At 35.8% G+C, this 27860-nt stretch overlaps 1 protein-coding gene across 2 annotated transcripts in view; it reads right to left on the bottom strand.

The window, feature by feature from the left end:
• TDRD3 (tudor domain containing 3) overlaps nucleotides 1-27860 on the bottom strand; it is a 215050-nt gene that overhangs the window by 78405 nt on the left and 108785 nt on the right. The window contains exons 5-8 of one of the 2 annotated variants that reach the window (XM_068526575.1): nucleotides 23835-23976; nucleotides 8452-8523; nucleotides 5992-6141; nucleotides 900-1040 (exon numbers count right to left, since the gene is read on the bottom strand). In XM_068526575.1, the coding sequence (XP_068382676.1) occupies nucleotides 900-1040; nucleotides 5992-6141; nucleotides 8452-8523; nucleotides 23835-23976 (505 nt within the window). The remainder of the gene's footprint in view (nucleotides 1-899; nucleotides 1041-5991; nucleotides 6142-8451; nucleotides 8524-23834; nucleotides 23977-27860) is intronic. The other variant, XM_068526576.1, reaches the window with a different exon arrangement.

Raw genomic sequence — 27860 nt, 5'->3', positions numbered from 1 at the left:
CAGACGGAATTTACTGGAGATTTCCAAAATTATTTTTTTATCTGATAAAACAGACCCACACCCAGATAAATATCTCCTTTCCTCTTGCCTCTGAACTTTTTGCATGAAGATTTAACACACAGAGACTCCTGTAACCCAGAGAAGAAAACCAAGAAACTAGAGAGATGCTCACCAGAGCTCCAACACTGTTACACTGCTGAATTTACCAATCTTTGTAACCACCTATCTCCAAATTTCTTGTTATATGAGATGATGAAACCCCATTATTTAAGCTAGTCTTAGCACTCTACAGACAAAATCACCCAAAGTCATTTAACTTTTAAAGGCAGCGGAAAATGAATTCCTGTCAGTTCCCTTATATCTGAGGACACTGTAGCATACCAGAAATATCTGACTCCTCCCATTATCTCAAAAATCCAGGAATATTTTGCAATTGAGTCTATAATATACATTTACTATTTCAATATATTTTTCCCAAAGAACACAACAAAACAAAATCACTTTAGACAAAATTTGAGAAAAGATGTGGGGAAGGGTAGGGAACGGCCCATAACTGTATGATTCTGATGCATCATCTTTTAGAATATAATTTCCATTGAGCGTTTTCTGTTTAACTTGATGACTTTTTATCATTCCATTCTAAAAGACATCATTCAGACATTAGAAAGTTAAGTAAAATGTAAATTTTACTTAAGTAAATTATTTTTCAACCAATCCAAATTTTCCATGGAATAACTGGAAATTATTAACTGGAATCCTTAATGAAAGCCTTCTTAGAGTTGTGACACCTATTTATAATATACTCAAAAAGCCAGTGGTGGTTCTGAGAAAGAATTAAAAAAACCAAGGCTATTAAAGAAAAAAAGACATAAACTTTGTGGTTGGTTCTTCAGCCTTACCAGTTCTCTATAGACACCTTCATGTTTTCCCTCTGATTTGTTTGACTTTTCTTTCTGTAAAATCTCCCTATTTCGGTTGCCAGCAGCACTCATGCTGAGATTACTTCTAGCACCACCACCACCTCCTCCAAATGTCTTGGTCTTCAGATAACAGAAAGATAAAAGAAATGTAAATAAATAACATTTTAAAAAGCTCTAAAGACTAAGCTATGACTAAAAACTGAAGTAGTTAAGTTTCTTAATTATGCTTTACAGGAAAAAAATGAAATGTTAACTAATTCTTTCTAAATATCTACTAGTCATAATCTCACAAGTCCAGGTGAGGCAATAAAAAAATTACATGATTATAATCTTTAAATTTCCAAGGCAAATCATCAGAATAAACTTAAGTAGACAACAATATAAAAGAAAAGAAAATAGTACAAGTATTATGGAGATTAGGTGTCAAAAATTATTCTAGGGTAAAATACTCGACTGATATCATGAGACCTGAGTTACAAATCCAGCTACATGGCAAGGCTTTCTTTAGCAAGGCACCAAACCTATCTAGGAATCTGTTACATTATGTTCATGATCCAGTAGTAGGATTCTAGAATCTAAGAAAGTAGACAAATAATAAAAATTTTAACATGGGGTTAAAACTCTCATTACTAATTTATTATTTACATTAATTACCAAATATGCTCTATCTTACCAACTATGTATAAAAGCTTTAAAGTCCATATTTCTTATTTTGTCTGACTTATTTGAATAATTATATGTGTAATCAAATTTGAATTTGATCTCATTTTTGTTTTGTCAAAACTACAGTGGAAAGACTAGAACATAAAAAACATCGGTTTGGAAAGATACAAATTCATGATTGAAAAGCATTCCGCAGTTGTTATTTGTACAATATTAAATTAAATATCTGGTTATATAATATCTTTATAGTTTTCTAATAGAGCTAATAAAAGCAGAAGCCAAGACTTGATTTTTATTAGATATAATTATCAGTATTTTTTAATGTATCTTAAAATGATTACAATAAGAAAACATGCTAGATATACATTTATATAAGACAGGGAAATTATTTTGAATCAGATGAAAATGTAAAGAAATAGAACCTGAAAAATAGAAAAATGATGTGAGATAAGCATCAATGGACAACATATTAAATATCTCTATTAGGTAGTTGATACACCACAATATTTAAGTTTAATTCAAATCAAAATTAAAACTACATCTTCAAAGACCAAAGACCCATTACTGGATTCATTCAATTTTTGGTTTCTGCAATCCCAGCAAAAAAAGAAAAAAAATAGCTTTGGAATGTCTTGATAGTCATTGCTTACATAACCACAAGGAAAAAATGTGAGTTTATATTAATGTGATACAAAGTTTATTAGATTGGGAGACAATGTAGTACAGGTAAGAATACAGGCTTAAGAGCTACAGAAGGCTGGGACTAAATCTATACTGAGCCACTTCCTAGTTCCTGCCCTCAGGCAAGTCACTTAACATCTACCCTCCATGAACCTCGGGTTTCTCATCTTTAAAACAGGGATGAGAGAATTCCCTGGTGGTACAGTGGTTAGGACTCCACACTTCCACTGCAGGGGGCAGGGGTTCAATCCCTGGTCAGGGAACTAAGATCCCACAAGCCGCGTGGCTCGGCCCAAAAACACCTACCTCACTGGGATGTTGTGAGGATTAAATGACATCATCAACATGAAGTGATGAATTCAATAACTGGCACATGGTAAACACTCATAACAGATGGCAATATTACTGTTTTGCTTAATATATTAGAACATAGTTACCTGAAAAGTCTGGAGCCTGACCTGTTCCAAATTAAATATATTTCTGGAATTTAAATTACGTAACTCCAAAAGTGCTTTTTATTTTGGTGCCAGTGAAATAGTACCATCTTCTGGAGGCATTTCCTTATTATTTTCTTTCCATTTTATGGATTAAGGAATAGGATAAATAGCATTTTCAGAATTGCTTTTCACTACTTTAGAACAGTTGTTACCCACTAAACATACAAATATCTAGAAACATCACAACTTAAACATTACCCATAAGGTAAATGATGTTGTCCTGTTGGGTAACAGGACACCATCCCGTCCATATTATGTGAATTAGGCATCTGTGACATCATCACGACCATAAACCCCAAGTGCGCCTTAATGCTGTCTTGCAATCTTACTACATTTTCTTAGCCTATTCACCCTCCCAATCTTCTTTAGCATGGCACCAAACCTATCTAGGAATCTGTTACATTATATTCATGATCCAGTAATAGGATTCTAGAATCTAAGAAAGTAGACAAATAATACAAATAATACAAATAATAAAAACCACTATTTTACATGTTCTCCTCACTCCTCAAATCTCAAACATCTTCTCCCTCATTGTGCCCGTTTGACCATGCTTACTTCCTCACTGAAAAAATGGAAATAATCACTAAAGAACTTACATAGATTTTTACCACATCAACCCACCCACTGATATCTGCACACTTATACTTTACCTTACCACCATCTATATGAATGATAAAGGAATGTGGAGAGAATGAATGACTCCTCTAACTCTACATTAATTATCAGGCCACATCTTACATGACTTTTCAACAGTCTTTGATAAATTCAATACATCATCCTCCATGAAATAATTTCTGTATTCTCTTGTTTTGATCCTATCTTACTGGTCACACCTTGGCTGGTTCAACTTCTTTCATTCAACTGGTAAGGTTGAAATGCTACAGGGTTCATTCCTTCTCCTTTTCTCTTCCCTTCAGCTCTCATTCCCTTGGTGATCTCATTTGACCTCATGATTTTAAATATAATCCATACGCCTACCACTTTCAAATGCATACATCCAATCCAAAGCTCACCTTTCAGCTACACTCTTCTCTGTATCACTGCCTATTAAACATTACCACATGGATGCCTAAGAGGTACCTCAGTATTAATATACTAATTATATTAATAACACCCTGTTCCACCCCGGTCTTCTCCAGTACAAAGTAAGCAACTCTAACCTGTCAATTTTTCAGGCCAAAACCCTTGAAGTCATTCATGACACCTCTTTTTCTCTCAAGCTCCATCTTTAATCTCTCAGAAACTCTGATGGCTGTATTTTCAAAATACCAGAATCTGAACACTTTGCACCACCTACACAGCTGCCATTGCTACAAAAAACTTTTCTCCCCCTGGATTACTTCAGTAATTTCCTAACTCGTCTGATTCCCATCTTCCAGAAAATAGACATCAAACAAGATTTTGGAAAGAAAGTCTGTCTGAGAAAAATGTAAATCAAAAGAACAACTTTCCTATAATCATTAAGAAATTGATATACTCCCAATATCCTTTTCTGAAACTCCATAATTTTAACAGCTTTTTGGGAAAGAAGAAATGCATTTTATGTAAACTGTGCAAAATGAATTTCAGAAATATTAAAAATAATTTTTAAGTGTCTTAGAATAGAGAAAACATTGAGGAATAGCAATAGTCACATTTACTGAAGGCTTTTAGCAAAGGACTATTGTAACTGAGGCAGTGAGACTATAATTAGGGGCTCTCAGCTTCTCGGCATTATTCCAACTCTATTTCTTAGTTAGGATATGGCTGTGATCTTATGCTTACTATGCCTGACTTCTACCTTATTTACCATTAACTTAGCTTAGCTTGTTGGATGAAGAAAGCTGTTGATGTATATCAAGACTGAAGATTAGTTATTCTGTAGGCCTCATCCTTGTTCCTTATTCTCCAGGAACAGGTAATCAAAGATTTATGACTTAATGTTCCAACCACAAGCGAGACTTGCTAGCTACTTGGAATCATGTGATCAAGAAAAACATCTCTGAAAATAGAAGACAGCACCCTCCCCATGAGCACGTAGCCCTTTCCTCTTTCCCCTATATAATCTCCAAGCAAAACCTGGCGGGTTGGGAGTTGGTTTTTTGCAACATGCGTCTACCTTCTCCCAGGATTGCCAGCTTCCTCAATAAAGCTATCTTTCCTTTAACCCAACACTCTCAGCATTGGATTCTTGAGTGACAAGCTGCCAAACTGGAGTTCAGTAACAATATCATGATCTGTGCCATGTAGTATTCTAAATGTTTTAAAGATTAGCAATTTTAATTCTCACAGTTTCATAGATAAAGAAAATATGGTACAAAACTTAAGTAACCTATCCAAGATTGTCAGCAGGATATGTTTCCTATCTGCCTGATTCCAGAATTTGTGCTCTTGTCCCCTACATAAACATGAGAGAAAGACACTGCAGGAAGAACTACCAAAATTCAAGAAGTCTCCTACTTAAAATTTGAATTTAAATAGGAAAACAGTTGTTAGCTAAGATTTATTACTGGTTCTGAATAAAGAAACCTATTTCAATACCACTGGTTAAGAAAAGTCTATCTAAGCAACCAATTCATGAACTAAAATTTCTTGTCAAAATCTAAAAATTAATAAATAACTAGAGAAAAAACCTATTTCAAATAAGCAAGCAATTAAAAATAATGAAAAGAAAACCTTTTGGCTAGCAGTAGTAAATGATAAAGGAGGGTATGTATAAATGCACATATAATCCAAAGATAAAAATTATTTTTTACTATACATTAGATTTAAGAATGAAAACTGACAAAAATGTTAATCCTGAGCCATTGATTTACCTTCTAATGTTTACCTGAATTCCTCAAAAATTTCTATTATAGGGGAAAATTATCCTCAAAAAGTATCATCTATCCCAACTAATAGTGGGATACCCTCTGCCATTAAAAAAAAAAAAAAAAAAAAAAAAAAAAAGTTGTGTTCACTTGTATACTGTTAAGAAGAAAAGAAAGTGGGAGAAAAGAAGGGTGGTTTGCTAGCAAAGGTAACTTAATGGAATTGTTAAGGAGATTGGAAAAGGAATGTTTATGAGTAAATGTGTAACCATAAGACTCCAAAAGGCACCAGGGCATTTTCTACTGATGGAATATGGAAAAAGAATGTCAAAAGTTTGTTCAATTACTTTATGTGAAAAGACAATAATGATTGTGAGTAATCTAAATAGAACATAATGGCAAGGAATAAGAGAAATTCATAATGATTTAGTTTCTTACTTCTTTGCTCTTTGCAACTTCTGCAATAGCAGCAGTTCTTTGCTTTTCAAATTCATCATTATCATTTGGAGGTTTGACAGGCAATGTAACTTGTAATGTCTTTCTTCGATCAAGTTCTCTGCTATCCACTTGGACATGAGATACACACTTCTGGTAATAATAAATAAAAATAAATTGTTTCAGTAGTTCCAAAAGAGATTCAAGTTTTTCATAAGAAAGTAATGTCTTCAAAAGAAATATTTGTATCACAACAGCTAAAAGCCCATAAAAATACAATTATTTCCCATAGATTTAAAAATAAAGGTAGAAAACTAATTGAAGTAACTTTTAAGTAATTGTAACTGGTAAATGAAAGCTACACTAAATGTAGGCAGTCTAAAACAGGGCACATTTTGGGTTGGCCAAAAAGTTCGTTCGGGATTTTCTGTAACATCTTACGAACGAACATGTTGGCCAACCCAATATATAAAATATACATCAAACCAAAGGATCTAAGTTTCATTTTAGGATAATGACTTAAAATAATTTTAAATTTCAAACAGTCTAGACTATTGCACAAGAAGTAAATTCAGTTTTTTATTAAGCACTTGATTTCCACATTATGCCACAATATCCATGAGGGTTTACAGTTATTTTAACATATAGAAAGGTGTCTCTCAACTTATAAGCCAAAAGCTAAAAACATACTCCCTCCCCCTAATCAGGCTGCAAAGTTTTAGGTTTTTAGTCTCTTAAGACAAATTAAGAAAGCCATCATTGTCTAAAAATAAGTCCTGAATTCTGTTCTCTCTTCTAATTCTAGCAGCAAAAATCCTATAAAATGAACCTTTTTCAACTTGATAATTTTAAAGAGGAATAAAAATATGCTCTTAAATAAATGTGTTAGACAAATATACAGATTTTTGATTTTTAATAATATAAATATAAAATAGCTGATTCTAACACACAGCCAAGCATATTCTGTCTTTAGCCCATGTTCAAGGCTAAGATGCTGAATAACAGATTTTCACAATGGACTTCATAAACAAATAATATTATTTAAGCTATAACTTTTAATATACTTCCTAATACAAAAAAGCTATAAACACACTTCAAATTCTTGAAGATAATTAAATCTTAAGTCTCTGTGAGCAACTTTTGAAAGAAATATTATCACCAAAATGTTTAAGGGGAAAGAAAATTCTTACAAACACAGCATTTATTATTTTCAAATATAAATTATTAAAATGTTTACACTCTGTTTTCATTCTTGGGGTTTTTCACTGATAGAAATAAGAATATCATCAGCATAGATCATGCCTCCTTTTATCTTGACTGTCCCATGTTCCAAAGCACAATAAAAAATGACATATGTTTTAAATACTTTCAAAATAGCCACGATGCAAGAAGGCCTTATGTAATTTTGAGTAGACCCTCCAAAAAGGGTTTTGAAGAGGATGCCAGTCAACTGATTCTACCCACTTATTTTCTGATCAACTAGGTACCTGTTTTTCATACCAAAATTTTTTTAATTGTTATTGAGATGTAGGTCTCTGTTTCCTAGCTGTTGTGTCCCCAACTCATCTTCACTTTGAGCCAGCACTCTTGAAGGAAAATACAGCACAAATGCAAGGCAGATTACCAAGACCTAATTTTAGTGGCATCATGTTGCAAATAGCAAGCAGCCACAGGGATTATTCTCAGATTCTTCAGGTATAAAGCAGGGACAAGCTGGAGGAGATTGTTTTAAAGGCAATTTGATGCTTAGCACAACCAGGAAGACACAAGATATTGGTCAGCTGAGGAGCTACCTCAAGGTAACATTTTGCAGCAAGGGGGTTGAAAGTTAGGAAACAGAAGGAAAACCTTTAGCTTATGTGAGAGAAGAATCAGGGCTGCTGTAGTTGAAAATGAAAATACCAACTGGAAATAAAATTAAGTACCTGACTGAGATGGGCATTTGGATCAAGGCAGAACAATAGAATCTCGGAAGGGACCGCTGGGACAGCAGGCTCTCCTAAAGTGCAGTGATGCCTTTCCCTGCCTCATGTTCTCACTCTTTTGTCTCCTGTCAATCTTTCTGTTGATGCTTTTATTTTTTCTCCCTCTTTTGTTTTTAATGAACAAAGTGAGAAATTATAGCATATTTTTGTCTTCTTACTTTTGCATTTCTCTCTCTCCCTCAAAAAAAATGCCCCCACCACCATCTGATATTAATTAATTTTAAGCTGCATTTCAGGTGTGTCTCTTAACTGTTTCAATCTTTGGGTTAACAGCCTTTGAGAAAAGAATCTACACAAAAACTTAATGATAATAACTAGAAAAAAAACACAATTATTGATTTCCTGTAGTTAATATATTTCCATATAACTCCTATGACCTCTGAGTGAACAGTTCAGCACAAAACTAAACACAGCTTGAATACAAATGAAAAATACTTTTTGCTGATTAAAATTCATCTGCCATAATGAAAGTCATTACCTGTCCAAAAGGCACAAAAGGAGGTGGTCCACCTTCGGTTCCAATATTGCTTCTATTGTGTTTTGACAAGCTCTGTGAGAAAAGTGAGTTGTAAAACAGATTTTTTACATTAAAAATATATTTAACAACACTTATAATGTACCAGGAATCTACTCATTTTAGTAGATTCTTATAGGAAATAGAAAAAAAGCCTTCTATTATTAATTTCAAACTATATAAAATATCTTATTCCTAACTTCAATAACTAGGCAAAGGCTCTCCCCTTACTTCCCCTTTCCAAAACCCAAACTGACATATGATTTTCAGAAGTATTTGCCAAGTTGCTCCCATAAGAAGAAAACACAGTTAAAACCTCTCAACAAAGATGATAAGCTTTGGTAGCAAGAATTTCATTTTAATTAATTTCATTTTAATGCATAGTAAAACTATAATCTGACAGAAAAATATTATCTGGAAATCATCTTCAAAATGAAATTTTTAGACATAAAAATCTATTAGCAAACAACATATTTGTGATACTGTTATATAATAAGAAATATATATTTGGTCTTTGTCCTCAGTTTCTGGAACAGAGACCCTAAAACACTTGAAATTTCCTGAATAACAGGGGTAAGGAGCACATTTTGTTCTTCATAATAAGCGCCTTTGAGCATCCTGAGTTTATATTAATGAGGTGACTATTAATGGGCCCCTAGCAAGCTCCAGGGTGAGGACTGGTTGCTGGAAAAACCAACCATGCGATTAGAGGGCTAGAGATTGAGTCAATCACCAATGGCCAGTGATTAAATCAAGCGGGCCTATGTAATGAACCTCCATTAAAACCCCATAAACGATGGGGTTCAGGGAGCTTCCAGGCTGGTGAATACATCCACGTGCCAGAAGGGTGGTGCACACCAAACTCCACAGGGACAGAAGCTCCTGTGTCCAGGACGCTTCCCGATCTTGCCCTATTAACCTCTTCATCTGGCTATTTATCTTTTATAACATCGTTTATAATAAACCAGTAATGGCAAGTAAAGTGTTTCCCTAAGTTCTGTGAGTCATTATAGCAAATTATCAAATCTGAGCAGGGGATCTTGAGAACCCCTAATTTATAGCCAAGTTGGACAGAAGAGTGGATAACGTCAGAACCTACTACTTTCAATTGGCACCTGAAGTGAGGGGCAGTCTTCTGAGACTGAGTTCTTAACCTATGGGGTCTGTACTAACTCCAGGTAGTTAGTGTCAGAACTGAATTAAATTTTAGGACATCCACCTGGTATCCAAGTGGAGAGAAATGGAGAATTGCTTGATGTGGAAAAGAGAACTCCACACTTGGTGTCAGAAGTGCTGTTAACTAGAAACAGTTCATAGGAATACTGATAAAAGTGATTTCTAACTGTTTAAAGAGATCAGACTGTTATAGTTTATAATATGGAGGTTAATTTCAATTACAGTAAAATTTCCTTAATAAAAGTCTTGTTTTGCAAATCAATTTATACTTCAAAGAAGTATTCAACAGATTGCTCTTTAATAAAAAAAAAGCTTCCAAACGCTACTAATTTTAGTTTTCTTTTTTCCCTATCATATTTATGATTAGAGAGATAACAATATATTATGGAAATGAAAAAAATAACTTCCTAGCAAAAGCAATTTCTCACATTATAAAGTCCTTCAAAAATGCCATGAGGAGGAGCTTCAAGATGGCAGAAGAGTAAGATGGGGAGATCACCTTCCTCCCAACAAATACATCAGAAATACATCTACATGTGGAACAATTCCTACAGAACACCTATTGAACACTGGCAGAAGACCTCAGACCTCCCAAAAGGCAAGAAACTCACCACGTACCTGGGTAGAGCAAAAGAAAAAAGAAAACACAGAGACAAAAGAATAGGGACGGGACCTGCACCAGTGGGAGGGAGCTGTGAAGGCGGAAAGGTCTCCACACACTAGGAAGGCCCTTCGCAGGCGGAGACGGGGGACGGTGGGGAAGCTTCGGAGCCACAGAGGAGAGTGTAGCCACAGGGGTGCAGAGGGCAAAGCGGAGAGATTCCCGCACAGAGGATCGGTGCCGACCAGCACTCACAAGCCCGAGAGGCTTGTCTGCTCACCCGCCGGGGCAGGCGGGGGCAGGGAGCTGCGGCTCCGGCTTCAGTCAGGTCCCAGGGAGAGGACTGGGGTTGGCTGCGTGAACATAGCCTGAAGGGGGCTGGTGCGCCACAGCTACCAAGGAGTGTGTCCGGGAGGGGGTCTAGAGCTGCCGAAGAGGCAAGAACTTTTTCTTGCCTCTCTGTTGTGCGGTGCGCGAGGAGAGGGGATTAAGAGTGCTGCCTGAACGAGCTCCAGAGACGGGCGTGAGCCGCGGCTATCAGCGCGGACCCCAAAGATGGGCATGAAACACTAAGGCTGCTGCTGCAGCCACCAAGAAGCCTGTGTGCAAGCACAGGTCACTATCCACACCGCCCCTCCCAGGAGCCTGTGCAGCCCGCCACTGCCAGGGTCCCGTGATCCAGGAACGGCTTCGCCAGGAGAACGCACGGAGCGCCTCAGGCTTGGTGCAATGTCATGCTGGCCTCTGCCGCGGCAGGCTCCCCCCGCATCCGTGCCCCTCCCTCCCACTGGCCTGAGTGAGCCAGAGCCCCAGAAAAGCTGCTCCTTTAACCCCGTCCTGTGTGAGCAGGGAACAGACGCCCTCAGGCGACCTACATGCAGAGGCGGGTCCAAATCCAAAGCTGAACCCCAGGAGCTGTGCGAACAAAGAAGAGAAAGGGAAATCTCTCCCAGCACCCTCAGGAGCAGCGGATTAAATCTCCACAATCAACCTGATGTACCCTGCATATGTGGAATACCTGAATAGACAACGAATCATCCCAAATTGAGATGGTGGACTTTGGGAGCAACGATAAATATATATATTTTTTCCTTTTTCTCTTTTTGTGAGTGTGTATGTTTATGCATCTGTGGTGATTTTGTCTGTATAGCTTTGCTTTTACCATTTGTCTTAGGGTTCTGTCTGTCCTTTTTTTTGTTTGTTTTTTTAGTATAGTTTTTAGTGCTTGTTAACATTAGTGGATTTTTTTATTGGTTTGGCGGCTCTCCTCTTTCTTTCTCTCTTTTTTTTAAATTACTTTTTTAATTTTAATAATAATTTTTATTTTAATAACTGTATTTTATTTTATTTATTTATTTATTTTTCTTTCTTTTTTTCTCCCTTTTATTCTGAGCCGTGTAGATGACAGGGTCTTCATGCTCCAGCCGGGCATCAGGCCTGTGCCTCTGAGGTGGGAGAGCCGAGTTCAGGACATTGGTCCACCAGAGAACTCCCAGCTCCATGTAATATCAAATGGCGAGACAGTCATACAGAGTGAAGTAAGTCAGAAAGAGAAAAACAAATACTGTATGCTAACACATATATATGGAATCTAAAAAAAAAAGAAAATGGTCAGAAGAACCTAGGGGCAAGATGGGAATAAAGATGCAGACCTACTAGATAACGGACTTCAGGATACAGGGAGGGGGAAGGGTAAGCTGGGAGAAAGTGAGAGAATGGCATGGACATACATACACTACCAAACGTAAAATAGATAGCTAGTGGGAAGCAGCCACATAGCACAGGGAGATCAGCTCGGTGCTTTGTGACCACTTAGAGGGGTGGGATAGGGAGGGTAGGAGGGAGGGAGATGCAAGAGGGAAGAGATATGGGGACATATGTGTATGTATAACTGATTCACTTTGTTATAAAGCAGAAACTGACACACCATTGTAAAGCAATTATACTCTAATAAAGATGTTAAAAAATAAATAAATAAATAAATATAATCAAAGGGTAGAATAGATATGAACCAGCTAAGGGTGAAAAATAATGTCGAAATAAGTAAAAAAAAAAAAAACAAAAACCAAAAAGTGAAAGGAAGGAGAGAATGGTATACAAAGTGGTTGTACATTGGATTTACATGTGTACTGAGTTACCTGAAAGCAAGGTCTAAGAAAGCAGGGTTGATGAAGTATATCTTACCAGGATTAAAATGGAGCTGCCAAAACTCAGCTGACCTTAGAGGATGGGGGAAATTATCTCACTTCCTAGGCCTTTGTCTTGTCAATTAATCAGACACATTACCAGATTAATTGATTAAAATCTCTATTCTTAAAATGAAACTCAATCCAGAAATCAACTTTGTTAAGTAAAAACTGATGATTAAAGGAAGAAAAAAGATCTGGGGGCAATCAGAGAGTCTAGAATTGCTGAGGATATGAGATCCATAAACAGAATTTCAGCCATAATGATATCAAGGTGAGGGAGTGGCCCTCTTCACTGAGACCAGAGGTAAACCCTCTGAATATTTAACAATGAACTCTCTGTATAGGAATGTATCTGTGTATAGGTATGTGAGTACATGATTAATTCATCCACTGGATATTGGATTTCTTTGAGCAGTTATACTTTATAATAAACATAGAATCAAAAATTTAAAAAAAGCTATCTCCCCATCCTATGATCTGTAATAAATTACAGACTTTTATAACAACAACAACAACAAAAAAAAAAACCAAACGGCAAAAATCTCCCAGAGATCTCCATCACAATGCCAAGACCCGGCTCCACTCAATGACCAGCAAGCTACAGTGCTGGACACCCTATGCCAAACAACTAGCAAGACAGGAACACAACGCCACCCATAAGCAAAGAGGCCACCTAAAATCATAATAAGGTCACAGACAACCCAAAACACACCACCAGACGTGGTCCTGCCCACCAGAAAGACAAGATACAGCCTCACCCACCAGAACACAGGCACTAGTCCCCTCCACCAGGAAACCTACACAACCCACTGAACCAACCTTACCCACTGGGGACAGACACAAAAAGAAATGGGAACTACGAACCTGCAGCCTGCAAAAAGGAGACCCCAAACACAGTAAGTTAAGAAAAATTAGAAGACAAAGAAACACACAGTAGTTGAAGAAGCAAGGTAAAAACCCACCAGACCTAAAAAATGAGGAGGAAATAGGCAGTCTATCTGAAAAAGAATTCAGAGTAATGATAGTAAAGATGATCCAAAATCTTGGAAATAGAATGGAGAAAACACAAGAAACATTTAACAAGGACCTGGAAGAACTAAACAGCAAACAAACAGTGATGAACAACATAATAAATGAAATTAAAAATTCCCTAGAAGAGATCAATACCAGAATAACTGAGGCATAAGAACAGATAAGTGACCTGGAAGATAAAATAGTGGAAATAACTACTGCAGAGCAGAATAAAGAAAAAAGAATGAAAAGAATTGAGGACAGTCTCAGAGACCTCTGGGACAATATTAAACGCACCAACATGAGAATTATAATGGTCCCAGAAGAAGAAGAGAAAAAGAAAGGGACTGAGAAAATATTTGAAGAGATTATAGTTGAAAACATCCCTAATATGGGAAAGGAAATAGTTAATCAAGTCCAGGAAGCACAGAGAGTCCCATACAGGATAAATCCAATGAGAAACACACCAAGAGTCATATTAATCAAACTATCAAAAATTAAATACAAAGAAAAAAATATTAAAAGCAGCAAGGGAAAAACAACAAATAACATACAAGGGAATCCCCATAAGGTTAACAGTTGATCTTTCAGCAGAAACTCTGCAAGCCAGAAGGGAGACGCAGGATATATTTAAAGTGATGAAAGGGAAAAACCTACCACCAAGACTACTCTACCCAGCAGGGATCTCATTCAGATGTGATGGAGAATTTAAAACCTTTACAGACAAGCAAAAGCAAAGAGAATTCAACACCACCAAACCAGCTTTACACCAAATGCTAAAGGACCTTCTCTAGGCAGGAAACACAAGAGAAGGAAAAGACCTACAATAACAAACCCAAAACAATGAAGAAAATGGTTATAGGAACATGCATATGGATAATTACCTTAAATGTAAATGGATTAAATGCTCCAACCAAAAGACACAGACTGTCTGAATGGATACAAAAACAAGATCTGTATATATGCTGTCTACAAGAGACCCACTTCAGACCTAGGGACACATACAGACTGAAAGTCAGGGGATGGAAAAAGATATTCCATGCAAATGGAAATCAAAAGAAAGCTGGAGTAGTAATTCTCATATCAGACAAAATAGACTTTAAAATAAAGACTATTACAAGAGACAAAGAAAGACACTACATAATGATCAATGGATCAATCCAAAAAGAAGATATAACAACTGTAAATATCTATGCACCCAACGTAGGAGCACCTCAATACATAAGGTAAATACTAACAGCCATAAAAGGGGAAATTGACAGTAACACAATCATAGTAGGCGACTTTAAGACCCCACTTTCACCAATGGACAGATCATCCAAAATGAAAATAAATACAGAAACACAAGCTTTATATGATACATTGAACAAGATGGACTTAATAAATATTTATAGGACATTCCATCCAAAAACAACAGTATACACTTTCTTCTCAAGGGCTCATGGAACATTCTCCAGGATAGATCATATGTTGGGTCACAAATCAAGCCTTGGTAAATATAAGAAAACTGAAATTGTATCAAGTATCTTTTCTGACCACAACACTATGAGACTAGATATCAATTACAGGAAAAAAATCTGTAAAAAATACAAACACATGGAGGCTAAACAGTACACTGCTAAATAACCAAGAGATCACTGAAGAAATCAAAGAGGAAATCAAAAAATACCTATAAACAAATGACAATGAAAACACGATGGCCCAAAACCTATGGGATGCAGCAAAAGCAGTTCTAAGAGGGAAGTTTATAGCAATACAATCCTAGGGTACGAAACAAGAAACATCTCAAATAAACAACCTAACTTTTCACCTAATGCTATTAGAGAAAGAAGAACTAAAAAATCCCAAAGTTAGCAGAATGAAAGAAATCATAAAGATCAGATCAGAAATAAGTGAAAAAGAAATGAAGGAAACAATAGCAAAGATCAATAAAACTAAAAGCTGGTTCTTTGAGAAGATAAACAAAATTGATAAACCATTAGCCAGACTCATCAAGAGAAAAAGGGAGAAGACTCAAATCAATAGAATTAGAAATGAAAAAGGAGAAGTAACCACAGACAATGCAGAAATACAAACGATCATGAGAGATTACTACAAACAACTCTAGGCCAATAAAATGGACAACCTGGAAGAAATGGACAAATTCTTAGAAATGCACAACCTGCCGAGACAGAACCAGGAAGAAATAGAAAATATGAACACACCAATCACAAGCACTGAAATTGAAACTGTGATTAAAAATCTTCCAACAAACAAAAGCCCAGGACCAGATGGCTTCACAGGCGAATTCTATCAAATATTTAGAGAAGAGCTAACACCTATCCTTCTCAAACTCTTCCAAAATATAGCAAAGGGAGGAACACTCCCAAACTCATTCTATGAGGCCACCATCACCCTGATACCAAAACCAGACAAAGATGTCACAAAGAAAGAAAACTACAGGCCAATATCACTGATGAACATAGGTGCAAAAATCCTCAACAAAATACTAGCAAACAGAATCCAACAGCACATTAAAAGGATCATACACCATGATCAAGTGGGGTTTATCCCAGGAATGCAAGGATTCTTCAACATACACAAATCAATCAATGTGATACACCATATTAACAAACTGAAGAAGAAAAACCATATGATCATCTCAACAGATGAAGAAAAAGCTTTCAACAAAATTCAACACCCATTTATGATAAAAACCCTCCAGAAAGTAGGCATAGAGGGAACTTACCTCAACATAATAAAGGCCATATATGACAAACCCACAGCTAACATCGTCCTCAATGGTGAAAAACTGAAACCATTTCCACTAAGATCAGGAACAAGACAAGGTTGCCCACTCTCACTACTATTATTCAACATTGTTTTGGAAGTTTTCGCCACAGCAATCAGAGAAGAAAAAGAAATAAAAGGAATCCAAATCAGAAAAGAAGAAGTAAAGCTGTCACTGTTTGTAGATGACATGATACTATACATAGAGCATCCTAAAGACACCATCAGAAAACTACTGGAGCTAATCAATGAATTTGGCAAAGTAGCAGGATACAAAGTTAATGCACAGAAATCTCTTGCATTCCTATACACTAATGATGAAAAATCTGAAAGTGAAAATAAGAAAACACTCCCATTTACCACTGCAACAAAAAGAATAAAATACCTAGGAGTAAACCTACCTAAGGAGACAAAAGACCTGTATGAAGAAAACTGTAAGATACTGATGAAAGAAATTAAATATGATAGAAATAGACGGAGAGATATACCATGTTCTTGGACTGGAAGAATCAACATTGTGAAAACGACTATACTACCCAAAGCAATCTACAGATTCAATGCAATCCCTATCAAACTACCACTGGCGTTTTTCACAGAACTAGGACAAGAAATTTCACTATTTGTATGGAAACACAAAAGACCCCAAAGAGCCAAAGTAATCTGAGAAAGGAAAATGGCAATGGAGGAATCAGGCTCCCTGACTTCAGACTATACTACAAAGCTGCAGTAATCAAGACAGTATGGTACTGGCACAAAAACAGAAATATACATCAATGGAACAGGATAGAAAGCCCAGAGATAAACCCACGCACATATGGTCACCTTATCTTTGAAAAAGGAGGCAAGCATATACAGTGGAGAAAAGACAGCCTCTTCAATAAGTGGTGCTGGGAAAACTGGACAGCTACATGTAAAAGTATGAAATTAGAACACTCCCTGACACCATGCACAAAAATAAACTCAAAATGGATTAAAGACCTAAATGTAAGGCCAGACAGTATCAAACTCTTAGAGGAAAACATAGGCAGAACACTCTATGATATATAAATCACAGCAAGATCCTTTTTGACCCAACTCCTAGAGAAATGGAAATAAAAACACAAATAAACAAATGGGACCTAATGAACTTCAAAGCTTTTGCACAGCAAAGGAAACCATAAACAAGACCAAAAGGCAACCCTCAGAATGGGAGAAAATATTTGCAAATGAAGCAACTGACAAAGGATTAATCTCCAAGATTTACAAGCAGCTCATGCAGCTCAATAACAAAAAAACAAACAACCTAATCCAAAAATGGGCAGAAGACCTAAATAGACATTTCTCCAAAGAAGATATACAGATGGCCTACAGACACATGAAAGAATGCTCAACATCATTAATCATTAGAGAAATGCAAATCAAAACTACAATGAGATATCATCTCACACCGGTCAGAATGGCCATCATCAAAAAATCTAGAAACAATAAATGCTGGAGAGGGTGTGGAGAAAAATGAATCTTCTTGCACTGTTGGTGATAATGTAAATTGATACAGCCACTATGGAGAACAGTATGGAGGTTCCTTGAAAAACGAAAAATAGAACTACCATACGACCCAGCAATCCCACTACTGGGCATATACCCTGAGGAAAGCATAATTCAAAAAGAGTCATGTACCACAATGTTCATTGCAGCTCTATTTAAAATAGCCAGTACATGGAAGCAACCTAAGTGTCCATCAACAGATGAATGGAGAAAGAAGATGTGGCACATATATACAATGGAATATTACTCAGCCATAAAAAGAAACAAGACTGAGTTATTTGTTGAGTTATAGTGAGGTGGATGGACCTAGAGTCTGTCATACAAAGTGAAGTAAGTCAGAAAGAGAAAAACAAATACCATATGTTAACACATATATATGGAATCTAAAGAAAAAAAATGGTCATGAAGAACCTAGGGGCAGGAAGGGAATAAAGATGCAGACCTACTAGAGAATGGACTTGAGGACACGGGAAGGGGAAGGGTAACCTGGGAAAAGTGAGAGCGTGTCATGGACATATATACACTACCAAATGTAAAATAGCTAGCTAGTGGGAAGCAGCCGCATAGCCCAGGGAGATCAGCTCGGTGCTTTGTGACTACCTAGAGGCATGGGATACGGAGGGTGGGAGGGAGAGAGACTCAAGAGGGAAGAGATATGGGGATGTATGTATACGTATAGCTGATTCCCTTTGTTATAAAGCAGAAACTAACACACCATTGTAAAGCAATTATACTCCAATAAAGATGTTAAAAAAAAAATGCCATAAGGAATCTTTTCACCCATCTATTCCTCATATCTGTTTTGTCTTTGAGGTGTTAACATATATCTGTTAAGCACTGGTTGTCACTTAATACATCTTCTCAACTCTAAAGCTTTTTGTGCATTTTTAATGATTATCGTTATAGAAAATGTTATGTTTAAAATATTTTAAATGGTGAAAAATAAGTTAAAAAATTACCATATGTACCTTATACATACTCTAGAGTCCCTGCATTATAAAAAAAATACTATGTATTTTATATAAGTTATATAAAAAAACTAAGACTAAAGACAACAATAATATTCAGTTAATCAAAGAACAATTTAAACTGTATATGAATATCACATTTCTTGATAAGCTGTATTTAAGATGTTAACCTATTTTAACAAAAAACAGCAAATGCATAAACTTATCTAGGGGTCTTTTCCCCAGTTTTAATTTAGATAAAAGAAAAAGACCATTCAAAGGGCAATAAATCATTTCAGTTTATGCCATGACTTCCTTAAAAGCTCACATAAGCTGCCAATAATACCATCTCTCAATACACAGTATATAATTAAAAGCATATTACAGGATTTCTACTTCCCATCCTATGACTGTGTAAGATACAAGACTTAATCTCCCTCTACAACTAGCAATCTGGACAACATGTAGGAAACAACTGTTTTAAGACATAGGGCAAGAAGTAGCACAGGACTGTAGTCCCAAAGAGAAAGAAAAAAACAAGAGGTGAACTCTGCCTTTCTGCTTGGAGGCATAATGCAGACAGAGAGCACAGAGAGCTGAGTTTAGAAAATGTCTCATAGCTCAAGCCAGGCTGAAATAACTGGAAGCTGTGGGGCAGAGTTTTGAAAAAGAGAGCCCTGTACGGAAAAGAAGCTCCAGAAACCTGTATAGGAATTCCCTTAAGTCACTGCTGAGAACTAGGCTAAGCAAAAAACAACTGCAAGTTATAAGCTTCCATTTATACTAGAATAAAAAGAATAATATACTTAGGGATAAAATTACACAAAGAAGAAGATCTATACAATGAAAACAACAAAAGATTCCTAAAAGAAATTAGACACCAATAAATGAAAAGACATCACATGGTCATGAGTTGGAAGATTTAATACTGTTAAGATGGCAATACTACTCAAACAGGTCTAGAGATTCAATGCAATTCCTATCAAAATCCTAAGAATGCTTTTTGCAGAAACAGAAAAATCTATACTAAAATTCATATGGGATCTCAAGGGACCCTGAATAGTCAAAATAATCCTGAAAAAAGCTCATACTTCTTGATTACAAAACTTACTGCAAAGTTACAGTAGTCAAAACAGTACTGGCATTAAGACAGACTAATAGAATAAAGAAATAAACCCTTGCATGTACGGTTAAATGATTTTTGATGAGGGAGATAAGGTCATTCAATAGGGGAAGGAGATTCTCTTCAACAAATGGTGCTGGGAAAACTGGATATCCACATGCAAAAGTCTTACACCATGTACAAAAATTAATTCAAAATGGATCAAAGACCTAAATTTAAGAGCCAAAGAGCTAAACCCATAAAACTTCCACAAGAAAACATAGAGAAAAAGCTTCATGATATTGGGATTTCGCAATTTCTTGGATATGACACCAAAAACATAGGCAACAAAAGAAAAAACCAGGTAAAACTGAACTTCAATAAAATTTAAAATGCTTTTGCATCAAAGGACACTACCAACAGAGTGAAAAGGCAACCAATGGAATGTGAAAAATATTTGCATATCATATATCAGATAAGGAATTGATATCCAGAATAAATCAAAAACTCACACAACAACAACAACAACAACAAAATTAAAAATAGACAAAGGACTTAAATACACATTTCTCCAAAGAAGATGTACAAACAGCCAGTAAACATATGAAAAGATGCTAAACATCACTACGCACTAGGGAAATGCAAATCAAAACCACAATGATATTCCACTTCACACTTATTAGGATGGTTATTATCCAAAAAACATGAAATAACAAGGGTTGGCAGGGATGTCAAGAAATTGGATCACTTAAGCATTGCAGATGGGAACGTAAAATGGTGCAGCTGCTGTGGAAAACAATATAGCAGTTACTCAAAATATTAAACAGAATTACTATGCAATCCAGCAATCCTACTTCTGAGTATAAACTCAAAAGAACTGAAAGCAGGAACTCAAGCAGATATTTGTACACCCATGTTCATAACACCTTTATTCACAATAGCCAAAAGGTGGAAACAACCCTAATGTCCATTAGTGGATGAATGCACAAAATGTGGCATTCACATACAACGGAATGCTATTCAGCCTTAAAAAGTTAGGAAATTCTGACACATGCTACAATATGGATGAACCTTGAAGACATTATGCTAAGTGAAATAAGCCAGACACAAAAGGACGAATACTATATGACTATACTATTATGAGGTAGCTGGAGCACAAGGTGGCCAGAGATTGGGAGGGGCGGATGGGAAGTTATTGTTTAATTGGTACAGAGTTTCAGTTTGAGAAGATAAAAAATTCTGGAGAGAGCTGGTTGTGTAACAATAAGAATGTACTTAATGCCACTTAATTTTACACTTAAAAATGATTAAAATGTTAAACTTTGTTATGGATACTTTATAATTTTTAAAAACAGAAAAAATTACAAAAAAAATTATCTGTCATAGGAGGTGAGGGGGGGAGCACTAAAATGTTATAGAACTACATTACTTTACAAATTATATCTGCTACAGAACTCTCCAAAACCTATCTTTATCATACTTTGAGGTTTGAGTTTTTCTTTTCATCACCTGTCTATAACCAACTTGCTACAACTACAACACCTACACATGCTTTAAATACTATCCAATGTTCTCTTCCCCCTCTATTTATTTTGCAAGAATGCCTAGGACCCCATTACTTCCAAAATTTACTCTATGGTTTATTATTTCTATGTGTACATTTGATTTCTATGTGTTTCACCTGCCAGATGCTCAAGTAATTTGAACTCTCCATGATTTCTACAACACTATGGTTACCAAAATCAAAAAAAACTATAAAACCAAAGAGAACTATTATCATATTAAGATGTTTTTAAACTCTTTTTCATGTAAATTTTTACTGGCCCCTAACAAGAAATACTAGCATGGCTTTCAGGAAACAAAGTGCAAAAATATATAATAAAGCATTACAAGAATAACTGTCAAACTACTACTGATCCATGCATGTGTTTGTGTGTGTGTATGTGTGTGTGCTGGAGGTGAGGAAGTTCCTAGGAATGTCTGACTGACTTTACAATTAGTAAGGTAGTTCTGGCTGGGTTGTAAAAATTATGTATAATATGTTGGTCTGACTTGACAACATCTTAACACACTTTTAAAAGTCTCTAATGATAATGAAAATACAATATATCAACTTGTGAAAGGAAAAGATCACATGAAATGGGTGGGATTTCTCCAGGAAATTCAAAGTTCATAAACTTGGCTATTTATATAAAACTATCAAACCATTTCTGATTTACTTGTTTGTGCAACATTTTCAATCAAACAATGCAGTTATGGAATATTATTTTATATTTCATAGTATCTTATATAGTATATAATAGTATCTTATATTTCACAGCAGCCCAAAGTGTAGCACATTAGTATCATAAGGAATGAGTACTAAGGAATAAAAAATGTGCCTAAATTTCCTTATCTATTTACATCCCAAACAGAGGCACTTTCAAACTTAGAAGATAAAAAAGAGTAATTTATCTTAAAATACCAAAAGCTTGAAATATTGCTAGGCCCCTTGGCTCACTTTAGACAACAGACAAGATCTGAGAGTGGCACAAAGACATGAATTCTAACTCAAAGAGTAATTAGCTCTATGTGCTTGTAATTCATTTATTTCACTTTTATTTGTTATGATGTTTATTACATATAAGACTCAGGGCCAACACTTTGGAGATACAGGAAGGCTCAGATCCATCACCTATTAGTGGTCTAATCATAAAATAAGTTTAACGGTTCTTAAAGCCTATTTTCTGATCCATATGGACATAACACTCTCTTACAAGACTGCTAGGTGAATTACATGATATACAGATACAAGAGCCCAGCTCAAGACCTACACACTGTTCAACAAATATTTGTAGAATTGAATAAAGATAACACAAACAAGAATTCTGACCTCAAAAAGCTTACAATCAAAGGAGATAAGAAATAAATATAATTTTAGTGCTAAATAAAAAGTAATATACTTCTTAATACAATGAATAAAGTATTCAAGAATTCAATAAAGGAGCAATTATTTCATTTTGTGAAAAAAACGAGCACTTGTTTTGAGTCTAAAACCATGGGGATGAGAGAGAAACTAAGATGAATGTCTTAAAACTGGGAAAATTTTTTTTCTTTTTCAAAAGTGCAACTGAGGAAAGCTTAGAGAATCAAAGAAAGAGTAAGTAGTTCCATTTAGCTAAAACAAAACCTATGTGAAAAAATTAAGAAAGTTGAAAAGGTAAGCTGGAACTAGTGCTAAATTATAAATGACCTGAATCCCAGATTAAGGTATGTGAAATAAAAGCAGGGTGTAGCATGGTCTGAATTATGTTGAAGATAATCTGGCAGAAGTACAATAAGTTAGAAGATGGAGAAAGGATATATGGTGGAACCAGTTAAAAGGCTACTGCAAGTAGTCCAGGCCAGAGACTTAAACTACAATAGTGGCAATGGAACCTGACAGCAAGGGATTGACAAGAGATCTGACTGCAGAGGATCAGTAAAACTGGTGGGTAGAAGCAAAGTAGAAGGACAATTACTAGGTAACCTAGATGACGAGGAGGATGAAGATACTGTTAACATAAATGGAGAAAACATCAACTAATGTGACTAGGAAGACAAATGCAACAAGAACCCTTTCATTATAGTGAAATTCTAATTTGCTTTCACTTGTATCTGTGTGTGTGTGTGTAGATAAGACAAATACACATACATTATTCATATATATGCACAAACACTTGTTTTCTAAAGAAAAGAATTATATACAGATACATTACACATATCTTATAACTGGTATCTTGGCAGTTTTGAAAACTCGTCAGTAAAGAATGGCCTTTAAAATATGTAATAAAATGTAACAAATACTGAAAATGACATCTGTTTTCGAAGAACAATATGCTTAAACAAAGGTAGATAGTTTCTGTAAAGATCACTGTGTTCCATTCTATTCAACTCTGGCATAAAGAACTAATTTTACTATCCATTATAGGAAGATCCCTTAAAGCAGAGAATACAATAAAAAGAGTGTAGTGGTTTAAAAGTTCAAACCATTCTTAGTTTACACTTACTCTCTGTAACTCCCATTTCTCAATAAGGTGTTCTACTTCACCGCCAAGAACTGTGGTGTTAGAATCATTCAAGAGCAGGAATCCATTTTTTATGTCCACAACGCCTGAAAGCTTAACTTTAGTTCCAGGTGGTGTGTTCAGGCTAAAGCAAAGGGAAAAAAAGAGTTAAAACACATTTAAGCTCCTTCCCCAAACTGGAATTCAGTCTTATACTGTGACCTGGTAAAATTCTTCAAAATGCACGAATGTGAAAACTATTTTTCAGGTGACTGGCTATATAGCGTGAATAGGTCATCAGGGAGGAAGTCAGAAGACCAGGTATAAGACTGTCATTTTCTACCTTAATTTTTTTCTACATGTAAAAAAATATGGATAAGGACTTCCCCCTCGGTGGTCCAGTGGGTAAGACTCGGTGCTCCCAATGCAGGGGGCCCAGGTGTGATCCCTGGTCGGGGAACTAGATCCCGTATGCATGCCGCAACTAAGGATCCTGCATGCTGCAATGAAGGTCCCACGTGCTGCAACTAGGCCCGGAGCAGCCAAAATAAATAAATAAATAAAAAATCAGTAAGTCAGTAAACAAACAAACAAATAAATAAAAAATATCTGGATAATAAAAATCACATCTCACAAACATATGGTAAAGATAAATAGAAGATATGAAAGTACTTTCTCAACCATGCCATGTTGTATAAATGTAAGATTTGCCCTTTTGGTCCCCTTCTGAGCTTTGCGCATTATTGCAAAGATATACTATGTTATAAAATTAAATTTCAATACAGAAGAGATATCAAACCAGTAATAATCTTAGACATTTAACACCTATATGAGTTACTGTAATCCACACGAAACAATGCTCTTTTTGGTTAACTATCCAGTTAAAGATCCAATGAGAGTTATTTGCTCTAAAGCATACTGACTTCAAAAGTATTTTTTCATAATAGGTTAACATTATCAGATGTGGGGCAAACATTATAACACCATGACCCCTTTTACAAAAACCAGAGAAAAGATGTTTACCCTCCTATCAATCTTTTAATAAAGGAAACAGTGGAAGAAATCCATTTCATCACATAGGTTTATTCTAAAGTAAAAGCACATATACCAAGCCCCATTGCATCTCTTCACACATTCAGCAAGGGGTAAAGAACTCCAAATAGGAATAAAGATAGTCATAAAACACTTAGGATAAATTAGAAAATCATGCTGAAAGACTTCACATTGTCACATTTTTAAAAGCTCATAAAATTCACCATGTGCTGATAAGTGCAATAGCAAATCAATGAAAGCACTGGTATCTCTGGTCTATTTTTAAGAAAGATGATTGATAAAATAGTTATTAACAAGAAGAAATAGAATATGCCTATTTTTAAGGTTTCAAAGAGCCCATATGGAGTAAGACATTATCTGGTAAAAATTATTCTGAGGACTCCAAGCTTAATCATTCTTAGTCATCCTATGTAACTTAGAAAACAAATGGTCATGGACAGCCTTGCCTAACCTAACTCTTAAGTAGAGAGCTGTGTGGTGGTAAATGTAGGAAACTTACTACAATATCTATCAAACTTCAAGATCAACAACAACTGAATACACTTACACTAAGTGAAGTTTTTCCCAATTCCAGGTAATCAGCAGATACAGATTTTCTAACTCTATAGTCATCATTTAGGGATAAATAAAAAAACTAAGCACCAAGGGTACCAGGCTGCTATATACTCTTTACCTCTAAAGAAATTATTAATGAATTACATCATTTATATAAGACCAATATGTGTTCTTTAAAACCATTTTCGCCAATAATTTCTAACACATTAGTAAATCGGAAATGAAATGAAAATGTAAAAAACACAAATTAGCAACATAAGAAACTACAAAAGACCTTAAAAAATAGCAAGCAAATTACAGGGGCATTTAAATTGTGATTTTTAAAACTAAAAGCTAATCTGAAAGCAGATAATGAGCTAATTTTTTATGTAAAATAACTGTACCTTCCCCAAACTCTTTCTCTAACAGGTTAAGAAGGAAAACATCGTGAATTACTTGAAGTTGGACATACAATTTCATTAAGATAATTGATAGAGAGTTCTATTCACAAAATTAAATTATAGTTCTATTCCCACAAAAGAATAAATAGGTGCTAAAATTTTAATATAGTTTTTATTACATCACCTTCAGGGCCATAACTAACTCTTACTCAGAGAGCATACTGTGGTTTAATTAATACTTTATTCGCACTCCAAAGTTCCTTTATTCTCTCTTTATTGAAATTAAAAAAATAAAAACAGAACAAAAACAAAAATACAGTGAGAAGTGGGGCTGGAGGTAGGATAGATGAATGGAAAGAAGCACCCCAGAGAAATGCAATGTCCAGTGGAGAAAACACATTCTACACCAGTTCCTGGTTTATCCTCTCTAGTGAGTTCTTCTACCTTCCTTCTAAGATAACCAATAACCAAACTTATTTTGAAAATAGTCTCCCAAATTGTTCATATGTGAGAACAATTCTGTAAGCTGTTGTTTTTACAGCACCAAAAGTAGACATGCTACTTCAATGATGAGTGAATGAGAAAGTAGCAACATTTTTTTCTTCAACAGTCAAACTGTAATAAATTCAACAAAAGAAAACAGCGTAAGGGACCCTCCTCTCTGGGTTGATCCTATGTTTTCATTTACCTCAGAGAAATATACAGCAGTAAAATGAGAGAATGAGCCATTACATGGTAAGTCTTTCTTCTCAGGCATCTGTGAACTCCCTTGGAGGGGATCTGATTAAATTTGTCAAAGGAGGAAAGGCTGCGTTTCCTTTTATGGAAGTTTCTCCATAAAAGTAGGACTCTTTCTATTCTTCAAAAAAAAGACAACGTGGGCTTCCCTGGTGGCGCAGTGGTTAAGAATCTGCCTGCTAATGCAGGGGACACGGGTTCAAGCCCTGGTCTGGGAAGATCCCACATGCCACGGAGCAACTAGGCCCGTGAGCCACAATTACTGAGCCCGCGCGTCTGGAGCCTGTGGTCCGCAACAAGAGAGGCCATGATAGTGAGAGGCCTGCGCACAGCGATGAAGAGTGGCCCCCACTTGCCGCAACTAGAGAAAGCCCTAGCACAGAAACGAAGACCCAACATAGCAATCAATCAATCAATCAATCAATCAATAAATCTTTAAAAAAAAAAACAGAAAAAAGACAACATAATCACAAAGTCAATATACCCCCCTTTGTATATGAAAATCAACATTTTAGACGAATAAATATATCTTCTAAGGAAGAAGCCTCCCTCACTAAAGGCAGACACTAGTTGAAGGAAAAAAAAAAAGAAATCATTGAACATGGCATACAAGGCCTCAACCTACCACATCTCCTCCCACATACTACAATGCCAATCACCTATGCTCCTCCAAGTGTAACTTTTCACTCATCTGCTATCAGGGTACCATGTCTTTGCATGTGCTATTCCCCCCTCATCTCTCTCAAAACACCTATTCATATTTTAAGTCCCATTCCTGACTCCCCCAGGTAAAGGTAATTTTCTGAACTTCTATTCATTTCAGTTGATATATTTATTATAATCTGTATGCTGTGTGCTTACCTTGTCATATAAGCTACTTGGAGACAAAATCTAAATTCTTTTTAAATACCTTTGTCCCTCCAGCACCGGATAAAGAGGCTGGAATAAATTCTTGGGCAGGAGAGAAGCAAGGTCTAGGCATTTACACTAAATGAAAAAGCTCAAAGGACCCTGAGCAGCAAACACAGCATATAAAATGACTAAGAAAAGGGGGGCGGGGTTTGCAAATGTCCAATGAAAATTCCCATCTCAGAAAACAGAGTTTAAACTGATCTAATGGGGACACTGAGAATAAAGGTGACACTTTCTCTTGCTTCTCACCGCTTTTCTCCATTCCAACAGGCATGACTCTAAAAACCTCTTATGAAAAATAGCCAAAACAAAGATTTGGAAAATGTTTCCTTATGGAGTTCTTCCTCCTCTTAGAAAGTGGGGTGGCATACAAACCTCTCTAGCTTCAATC

Source organism: Eschrichtius robustus, chromosome 18 (assembly GCF_028021215.1).
Source record: "Eschrichtius robustus isolate mEscRob2 chromosome 18, mEscRob2.pri, whole genome shotgun sequence".
In the NCBI taxonomy this organism is placed as follows: domain Eukaryota; kingdom Metazoa; phylum Chordata; class Mammalia; order Artiodactyla; family Eschrichtiidae; genus Eschrichtius; species Eschrichtius robustus.
The sequence above is the reverse complement of the archived record's forward strand: the minus strand, read 5'-3'. Positions and strand labels throughout refer to the sequence as shown.